Below are 11,500 nucleotides of genomic sequence, written 5' to 3' on the forward strand. Positions count from 1 at the left end.
ACACACACACACATCTATATATATATATTTGGATGTGGTGACTAAAATGATTGATTAAACTTTGGTAAAAGGACTCGTATGCATTTGTTGTTCTTTGATTAGAAATCGTAACAGAAGCTCAAACATCATGTGGAAAAAGTCCCTCGTTAAAAATATAATTACTAATAAATAGTCACTAAATTCTTGAGCAGCGTTTTTAGACAGTATAATTCTGTATAATATTATGTCATAACACATTTGCTTATAATTTCTACCAAAAATTATTTTTTTAAATAATATTACATAGGTACTCGTAATATATTACACATTGTACATAAAATTAAAAAGTATAAAAATATAATAATTAGTATACCAACCAATGCATTTTAAGCAATAAGGTAAATTAATATTTATATTAACATTATTTTTTTAACATCTGCTTTTAACCCGATTACAATTCGATCATAGCCTATTTTTACTCTAGTGCAATTCGACCATTTAATTTAGGTAAAAAGTGCAATTCAACTATCCTGATTTTCCGGTTTCGGATCTGCCATCCCGCTTGTGCGATAGAAGGACTATGCCATACGTCCCGTTTTATATGATATTGTCCTTTATTTTTTATCTTTGTGTCACGCTGTTATCCTGACAAACTTTATCAGTTTCAATTATTCCATATTAATTTTTATAATTATGTATAAATATACTAAATTAAGGTTATTTTAAAATAAAAAAAATTATATTAAAATAATATTATGTTACCGTGATATACATTGATGCATACTACTTGCGCCCCAAATTGATAATATCAGATAACTTTGAAAAATATTCAGACGCAAGTTACCTGTGATGTTTGTTGTACTAATTGCGTCCTGAATAATAATTTCGTAACGATGTAATTTTATAGTTAAGCATACCTACTTAGAAACATAACATATAGGTATAGTAACGTAAATTATTATATTATATTAATATTTTTTTACAAATATTTATGTTTTCATGGCATTAATATTGTTACAATAACCGTTAAAGTAATATATTATAATATTCTAAGATATACCTACAAATAAAGTACTAAAACATTAAATTTAAATTAGTTTTTTTTTAAAGAATTAGTGCATTTACTCCCTATTTAAACATTTGAATTTCCGTTTTTAAGAGATACTGATGAACTCGGAAATTATCTTAGTCCTGTTTTTTATTTATTTATTTTTAAATATAGTTTCCCTAATGTACGTGAGTGTAATAGGCGTGTACTAGCTACAACGAAAACAACGACAGCATGATAAGTGAATAAATGAAATATTCGGCTCTGAGTAATAATAATAATAATAATAATATGTGAAACACGAGAAACGTATCTCCAGCCATCCCACCACGACCCTGATAACACGACCTTAATAATTATTATCTCCCTAGAAAATGCATAATATTGCTCTCCCGCATCTACACTTTGGCCACACCTGTTACCGCTCATAACCTTAAACTTAAGTCGAATGACCTCCACCTTTGCACACTTCACATAACGACTTATTCGATTCTTTATGCTCTTTTTTATTTAGGTTTAATAATTTTTTTATTTTTTTTTTTATTTAAATAATACAGTTTATGTTTCCCCTAACTACTTTTAACAAGTTATTTTAACTACCGAAACTACAATAGTTAATAAAAGTTTAAAAAAATAATAAAAATAAAAATAAACACACAAAAACAATAAAATACATGAATTTATATTTATTAAATAAATATTAAATATCTGTCAAATTATAAAAACGGGTGGCCAACGAGAAAAGTCTTGCAAGATCCACAAAAAACTGAAAAATATATAAAACCATGATAAAAAAAAAAATAAAAAAAATAAATATTCTTCCCGATTTCTATTGTTATTGGTTTAATATTAAATGTAATAAAATATATGACTAATTTATTTTTGTATTATCCAAAAGTTTCGCTAGCCACGTGAATCAATGACCAGTAGAAGTTAGGCCACTCCTTTTGTATAAACACATAAATCATCAAATTTGAATAAAAACAATATTGATCATCGTAATTCAAACTGTTTATATAAAAACTTTAAAAACTTTATTTAGAATATTAAATAAATGTTTTATTGCGGGGACACAATAATCTTATATAATAATTTTAAACGGATAGCGCCTATAAAGTTAGGACATACACATCCACTAAATCAATACAAAACCGAGAAATTTCGATCGATTCCTCACATTGTTTAAAACGTTTTACTATACAATATAATTGGATATCAGTGATAAGTGGAATTCTTTTTTTACTAGTGGTTGTGTGAAAAATTCTACAAGAGTACCGCTTGGTATTTCGACGAGAAACGCGTTTCGGTTACTTACGTGTAGACTTATAATTGTCCTCTCTTTTCATAGTGGTTTTATCCCGATCGATTTTTCAACCACAAAATATCAAAAATGTGTTTGAAATTTTAAATTACAATAATAGAAGCTAAAAGTCATTTATGGCATTATTTTTTTTTTTTTTAGATCGAGATAACTTGGTTCGATTTTATCACTATTATGCTGAAAACCTATAATTTTTTTCAAATTTAATTTTTATCTCTTCGGACGCATAAATTCTCAACACATATGTTTAGTAGTTTAGTCAACGAATAATATTACAAATAAATTATAATTTTTACAACATTTCCTAGTATAAACACAACTGAAAATTGAAAGAAATACTCAAATATGTAAAAATATACAAAATAGAACATTTAATAACATAAAGCGTAACTTTATTTTACGACTATCCTTAGGCATTTGAAACAACAGTACAATAACATATTATATTTTTTTAAGCGTTCGTCAGCAATTTATATTGATACATCGTGTATTATTTCAAGATGGCACTATAGTGAAGATTTTTATAGATTCAATAAAATAAAACAGCAATGATAATATGAATATAATAGAGATTATAACGAACTATTGTTAATAATAATCATTATTTAGTATTATGATAAATTGTTACCATTCGCATGTCAATGTACACGCATTTTTATAAAATATAATTTAGCGCAATATGAATTAAGAAAATCTGTATAATATTCAATACATTTCCTAGAAAAGAAAATGGTTTCTCAATATTTTTTACCAACCAATTTCATAATTTAATACAGTTGATAATAATTTATCATATACCATATTATATTTTAATCCGTTCCCATCGAAGTTCCCATCATCAAAAAATCGTTTTTTCATTAGATGTATTATAATATATTTGTGGTCAATTTCTTCGAAGATTTTTTCTCATAGACATCTATAGTACCAAGTGCCAAGAAATCGATCAAACGTTAAAACGACCAATTATTGTTGTTTTAACAATACATTATTTGAATTCTTACATTAAAAATCGTTTTTGTTCGACTAAGGGCTGCGAACTATTTGTTGCGGTTTACGAGTGCAGTATTCGTTTGTCTCACATCCATTCCATGATTGCTATAGCTAAGTTCTGTCACTTTAAAGAAACTATAATTGAGGAGAAACGTATACATCTACTGACATAAAGATCGTACGTCGTCAAATATACGACAGTTAATTGATCCAATAACAACTATATGATGTTGTGCAAGCCAGCGATAAACCCAAAATCCCAATAACTTTTACTACTGCAGACTATAGTGACGACAGACTAGAAATAAAAATAAAATAAATATATTTACGCGATTTATGATGGTGAAGTTTATTTCCTTATGATACGCAGTTATTACATTCTTCTCGGTAAACCGCAACCGAAGTTTAAAAATGATTTTATAGTTATTATTTTTTTTTTTCAGACATTTCGTGATGTGTTTCATGTTAGTGATATTACTGATATTTTTGTGTTGTGAGTTGTGACCTTGGACTGACGTTATCCTCTTTGACTGTAATACATGCGATTAAATATTATTGTGGGCTGTATATTATTTACACGGCACTATAATAGGGTTTTCAACGTATCTCACAATAATAACGCAATTATTGAATAATTATCAAGGAGGATAATGGTGTTCATACAACTGTCTGAAACATGTGTGGTTGAATAATACGAGATAACGATAATTGTTTTTGGTTCAACCCGGTAGGGAATTTTGTACCCTCGTATAGTCTATGCATTTTAATAGCTTAAATAAAACCGACTGCCGACTAAACATTAATTAATAAGTTCGCCTCCTTTTGCACTTACGTATACGTTTGTTTGTATCACGATGACCGCTTAACTCTATTTCGGGTTCATTGTATGGAAACTGTTTTCTCTAGTTTAATAGTCTAATCGTCGACAAAAAAAAACTAGAAAATTGAATATATTATACCGTTTTTATAATTTTTTAATACTTATACACAAGTGCCTGAAACATTAAATAGTGGAATAATTTATTACTTATAATTTATAATTTAATCTTTCATATTATTGTGTAGTTTCTGTCTTAATGATACGACTTCTGAGAGCTAAAATGCTCGATTACTGCATCAAATGTATATAAACATTTTAACTTATCATCGTTATTTTATTTATTTTTTGCAGATAAGCTCAAAAACAAATTTTAACCCTATATTTTTTAGATAAATGATTAAAATAGGATAAAACTTAAGTTATATTATATTATTTTTTCTTACTTTTCTAAACTATAGAAATGATTGTAGCGACAATATTATACATTTTATTTTGCATTAAAAAAATAAATAAAATTATGAATATTTAGGTACGGCAGTTTAAATGGCGTGTATAAGTCGGACAGATCCTTTTAAGTCACGGAGGGGTGAACAAACAAAGATTTTAAGTTTTAAATTTTGGGGTTTTATTGATTCCGCCGTTTTAATATCAATTTCACCGCCTATAGATTCCGCCCGATATTTGTCTATATTAATTCCATCAAATATTTGTTTATGTTAATACCAGCGACTGTTTATTAAACAATAACTGATGTATCATAATATAAAGTATATATTTTTTTTTGATAAACAGTATAGCTCTTAAAACTTGGTTTACAGTTTTTTTTTTTTTTTTTTAATAAAAACAATTTAAACATTATCGTTCACGACAAAAAATATAACACAATTATACATATAATATTATGGCAAAAAAAGTATTAAATACATTGTAAAATTTGTTTAAAAAAGTAAAATTATATGATTCAAATACCTAGTTATTGGTTTTTTACAATTAAAATTGTTAGGTTAATATTGTAGTGTTAAGTTGATTTATTTTTTAAAATATTGGTTTATTGCCAATTTTACATAAGCTAATCTATTGTTATTTTTATTTAAATAATCGTTGGGCGGAGTCAATAGTCGTCGAAATCAATATGTAAAAAAAAATGGTCGAGTTGATATGAGGCACAATCTATAGATTTCTTTTAGGTAAAAATATCATTACAACGCAATTGATATACACCCTAAATTATAAATCGCAAAAAAATGTTGGACTCAATTTTTTTTTTTTAGAATAATATTAAAAAACAAAACTATTGTATCGAAATAGCATGCAATTTAAGTTTTTGAAATTGGTTTGAATATTATAGCAAACATTGTACATTTATCAATAATTACATTGAGTATTTATAGCTTATAATAGGAATACTAATGTATGTATAATATCTGTTGTGGTTTTGGTTTAACCACAATTTCTGTCGAATTTCTGTATAAGTTTTCAAAACTCCCCTTCTAGTATAGTGCTAGAGAAATTATTTATGATTTTTTGGTTATTTTTCTACTTACATAAGTCATACAATTTAAAATATTGATCGCGGTCTCGAAAGAGAGATTATGGAATTTTTTGTTTGAATAAACAGATGCATACAATACGCATTTTAACTTGAATTTTGCTACCTATTCCAAAAACAGTTAACACAAATTTAATTATAAAATATAATCCCTAAATCTCATGATTCTTTTCCAACAAACCATTTTAAATTCGAAATGTATTAAACCAAAAACTACGTCATCTAGTATAGGAAAAGGATACTTACGTTATGTAATTTAATTTCATCAATAATGTACAGTTTATATACCTCGTAAGTGTATTACAATCTCGTTTAATTGTGAACTAAGCACGTACATTGTGTACGTACCATAATATGTTTATGGAATTTTAATCACGATAAATTCATGAATTATAAAATGTGTGCTGATTTGATAATTGTTAGATTTTAATTTGTTACAATAGTGAACAAATCATTACATTTGCTGGTAGGTACAGTTTATACCTGATAATAATCAACAGTTTGTTGGTCTTCAAAAAAATATTTCAAATAAGTACTTGGCTTAAAGTTTAAAAAACGAGAACAAATCACTGCAACACGCTTTTAAATAATTTTCTGTAAACATAATATATAATATACATAAATAATATTATTAAAAAACATATTTTTTATTTATTATCCATCTTACCGTTAGTAAATATTTGATGAAGCGTAAAGCTGATAACCCAAGCCATTATGCAGTTTTTTTGTTCTTTTTATCGGTAATCTGTGTCATTTAAATATGTACATGTAATTTTTCATGTAATTAAAAATTGTATATAGACATGTAGCGTTTTGTTTTGTTTGTCGTAAACGTCTAAGAGTAAGATACGGTCGACATTAATCCTACAGAACAAAATTCGATTTATAAACAAATAAAGACCAACAGTTTTATTTTATACGTTCTGATCACGGGACAAAATAATGTTATTATAATACTATCATACTTTCACGTGAGCTATGATAAGTATTATATTTTTTTTTTAATTTTTCAACCCATTGGTTTTGTGTTGCACGGTGGCCGGGATAACTGGGTATCATGATCTGGATATGAAATATACATAATATATTAAGTTCACGAGTACATAATAATATCACGCCTTACAATTTGAACGTCTGTGTACACATTTGCTATTGTGTAAACGTTTTTATTAAATATTTCACGCATTCCAAACGTCGAATCCCAATAACATGTAACGTCCCGCTGAGGAGCGTTCGTGGGCAACGACGAGACGCAAGCAATAAAGGATATATTATTATCTCAAACAAATATTAGAACAATAGACGCCACGGGGTCCATTTGTAATCGATTGCCCTTTGGGGGGTACCTATATACATTATACTATTGACCAAATACATTGCTCGAAATTGGTAAACGGTTAGCGTGTATATGCGATCCCGAGACAATTGCGAGTTTTCTATTAAGAAACGCGTCGTGTGTGTGTCGGGTGTATAATATTATTGTCTTCGATCTATTGCCCCGAAAATTCTATAGCCGAACACTAATAATACTGTACATTTGTGTGAAAATGGGCATCATACGTTTGAGCGCGGTCCTTATCAAACGTTATAACGTTAACTACGTGATTTATTTTGAATATTCAATTGCAATACTTAACATCAAATATTAAATCGATTAATTTCATACGACACAAAAAAACGCATCTACTGCAGTACTACAGTCCTATCTCATTAAAATATATATACATATAGAGGATGGTTTTAAATTTATGTAACAGCCATTTTATGACAATAGAGACAAATGTTTGATGTGAAAGTTTTTTTTTACTTAAAAATGTCTGAAATTATTAATTATTTTTTATTATTATTATTATTTTTTTTTTTTTTTTTTTTTTTAGGGGGGGGGGGGGTTGAGATTAACTTCTTTAAAAATTAAAAATGAACCTATATCTTTTTAGTTATTTCTAATGTGATGAATTTTTATCTGAATATTTCTATACATAAAATTAAAATTCAGAGGAGTGATTCATGAATTATAAGTATTTAAAGTAAAGTTTTGGTACGCTGAGTGCTATACCAGCAGTAAAATCCATAATTTCAAAAACTGAAATACTGATGAATATATTTTTTATTTTACATAATTTTAATACATTTTATCGTTCTTAAAAATTCGTATACTTTTTTATAGTTAAATCAGGTAGGTAATTTAAACCTATACAATAGTAATAAAACAAAAGTCGGCATTATTTATTCTAAGATATGTTTATTTATTTTTACATTAGGACCCAGGATTTTGTGTCCGATAAAGTTTTATTTATTATCAATTCTATAAATGAATATAATATTATATACAAGTAGGAACAATTTATTATTTCAAGCCATTTTGTGTTGGATGCAAAAAAGTGTGTGTATGTGTGTGTAAATAAATCTCCGCTTATTATTTTATCGGATTTTTTGAATTTTTCATCGTCTGAAAATCTTATTAAATCCCATAAGTATTTATTTCACATCTCGTTACAATTCAATTATCCTGGATAACAATCAACAATTGAAAAAATGGTCTAATCTTCCCGTGAATTGGTGATTGTCTCTTAATACGTATTTGTCGTGAGCAAAGCTCGCCAATATAACTTTTATAAAATAAGAAAACACGAACATATTACTTCGTAACGACTTGACCATAAATATTCGTCTAAGAAAACCTAATAATACAATCATTTGTTGTGCATTTACAATCTTAAATTTATTTAGAAATTACTTCAGCATTTATTTCATGCTAATTGACATTTTGTAGTACAGTAATTTTATAGTCTTAAATATTATTTAATAAATCGCCACTGCAAAACATTGTTATTGTATAACAATAACAAAAATATTCTGTAATTTATTATGCAAATAAAATATTTTTATCAACAATTTCTTTCTTTTTCGAATTCGAATAATATACTTAATCACGTAATGGATCCTAGCTATTATTGTGTATATTTATTCGACTGATGCCATTATTGTTATTTATTTGCATTAAGATAAAAAAAAAAAGTTTGTGGAATACAATAAAAATACGTCTTAAAGCAAACTATCAAATAATAATTACTGATATTTTTTTAATAAACTAATATCAAAAATAATTGAAAGTATATAGGATTATTGCTTTTATATTTCTTATAACCACAACTAAACAACAGTAATTGATTTCACTAAAAACATATATTATGCTAAAAATGTTATAGTTTGTTTGCAACTTTTCAGTTTTTTTTTTTTTTTGTGCATTATGGGTAATTTATAGTAAACATTATTCATAACCAATCTACATTACTTATTTCACTTAAAATATATACATAAATATATATATAGATATAATAATTATATTCTATACGCTTTTTAGTGTTAATATAATATAAAAGAGCAGTTTAATTGATGATAAATTCTAGTGAATTCAATATTTTTCCATCGAATCAACCCGATTTTTTGACAGGCTTTTAAACTTATTACTTATTTTGTTTATTAGAAACGCATAAAAATAATTAACGTAATAACACAATAATTAACATGGTCATTTTCGAAATCGATTAATTTTATAAAATTGATTATTAAATAATAACGCAAATAAATAATAAAATATAATATAATAACAACGTAAAATAATATATAATTAAAATAATTTTTATCATACTAACACTTTTTTTGATTAATAGTTTTTTTCTCAATTAATCAATTGATTTTGTTAAAATACCTTGTAGTCAAAAATAAAAGGACGTTTTGTGTTAATCGTTTTGTAAATAAACTAGTATAATACTATAATATAATATAGTGAGATTTGAAAACAATTTTAACTAAGGATAACAACGGAAATTCAATATACATACATTTGATAATTATTACTGCCATACAACATTATTTTAATCAAATAAAGAATTACTCGCTCCATAGGTACGATATCAATTAGAATCAAATCAATAGTATAATATTGTATCCGATATAACTATAGACCTATAATAAAAGCCAAAAATACAATTTTCACAAAATACACTATCAATAATATTATTGTTAAAGTCATCTAAGGGCTGAGGTTCGAAAAATATTCGACAGAGTGAGCAAAGTTCTGGGAATCGGTTTTTTAATTAAAAAAAATTCACCAAATTTTTCACTCGATTTTCAGGGACAGATGCGCCAAGTCCGAGCTCGGAAGAAAGTTGCCAAGACCGTGCTGGCTTTCGTTCTGGTGTTCGCCGTTTGTTTCCTGCCCTATCACGTGTTCATGCTGTGGTTCTACCTAAACCCCAGGTCCCAGGACGAGTACAACATATTCTGGCACGTGTTGCGTATCGCCGGCTTCTGCCTGTGCTACAGCAACTCGTGTATCAACCCCATCGCCCTCTACCTGGTCAGCGGTACGTTCCGCAAACACTTCGACCGGCAGCTGTTCTGGTGGCTCGTCAAGCCACCGGGCGGCCAAATCACCGAGTCCAAGAACGGCTACATGCGCCGAAAGAACGGCACCCGAGAGAAGGACCGAACCATCAACAACGATTCCACCACCATAGCCAACGTCCAGTTGAGCACGTTCACTAGGCGGACCGCGGACACGAACCACACGAACACCACGACGGTGCTCATCTGTACCGGTCTCAACGACGCCACCACCATCATATAGGTATGACGACGGCGATAGGCCATAGAGTTGCGTAGTATAAATGTGTAACCTCACTGCAGTGCAGGCGTCATTTCGGTTCGTAATAGGAGAGTGCGAGAGTTTCCCGTATGACTAACGGAACTCCGATTGCTTCGTTTGATACGAGCTGATTTTCACATCAATTTTTACCTTTTATTCCCGTTTACATGCATAGGTCATGGTATGGTCATGTGTCCTAGACAGAAATATCATAGTTTTATAGCAAAAAGAAGTGAGGAAATAAACAAAATACAAATAGCCTATCTTCTACCTTGAGGTGGTAATTTACGTTTTGTCTCTAGAGATATCGGACAAATCAAATGAAAATTCTAAAATACGTAAAATTTATAAAATGTCTAGGTTTTTTTAGAAATCGTTCGAAAAGTTGAAAATACTAGTTTTTTAGAATTTTATTTTTATTGTATCGATTGATGTAATATAGTTGCATATAATATATTCTATAGTGTTAGAATGAAAAAAAAAAAAGTAATTTCAGAATTAAAATGAGAATAGGTATAATACCTACTAAAATATTAATAACAATATTATTAATATTTATAATCATTTCTTTCTGTTTAACAGAAGAAGGGGAATAAACAATAATTTATCGCATTTAAAAACAGATTATATAGACAGGTATAATATAAGGAGGTTGTTTCACACAATAAACACACACACACACGCCACTTACAAAGAGTATCCATGTAGTATCATATTTTATTAACCACCAACGCATCTATATTATTTAAGAGCTAATTTATAAATATCAATATTATTATTAGGACAACAATAATAGTTAATGATTCGATTTTTGTAAACCAAAATAAAATTCATATGCAAGCCAGTCTATAACAATCTATAAAGGTTAAAAAATATGCTTAAACACTTCGAATCTCTAGAAATCTATTTATATACATTTTATTTAAATCAGTTAAGTAGCGTTTAAATTGTTGAAATATGTAAATACCTTTATAAAATACAAATAAATTTAAAAGAACATTTTACCAGTGATTTTGGTTTGTTTTGTAATAGCTGTGCGCCTGTGTACTATAAATATAATTAGAACAAATCTTTGTAGACCTCTGACTCTTACGATTATTTTTTTTCATATATAACTTACTCAATGCACGTCAACTTTTTAT

At 27.8% G+C, this 11,500-nt stretch overlaps 1 protein-coding gene across 6 annotated transcripts in view; it reads left to right on the forward strand.

Moving 5' to 3' along the window:
* Nucleotides 1-11,500, forward strand: part of LOC114118908 (neuropeptide CCHamide-1 receptor-like) — a 120,751-nt gene that overhangs the window by 98,355 nt on the left and 10,896 nt on the right. For all 6 annotated transcript variants that reach the window (XM_050203111.1, XM_050203113.1, XM_027980338.2 and 3 more), the window contains one exon: nucleotides 9,846-10,340. In XM_050203111.1, the coding sequence (XP_050059068.1) occupies nucleotides 9,846-10,340 (495 nt within the window). The remainder of the gene's footprint in view (nucleotides 1-9,845; nucleotides 10,341-11,500) is intronic.

Source organism: Aphis gossypii, chromosome 3 (genome assembly GCF_020184175.1).
Source record: "Aphis gossypii isolate Hap1 chromosome 3, ASM2018417v2, whole genome shotgun sequence".
Lineage (NCBI taxonomy): Eukaryota > Metazoa > Arthropoda > Insecta > Hemiptera > Aphididae > Aphis > Aphis gossypii.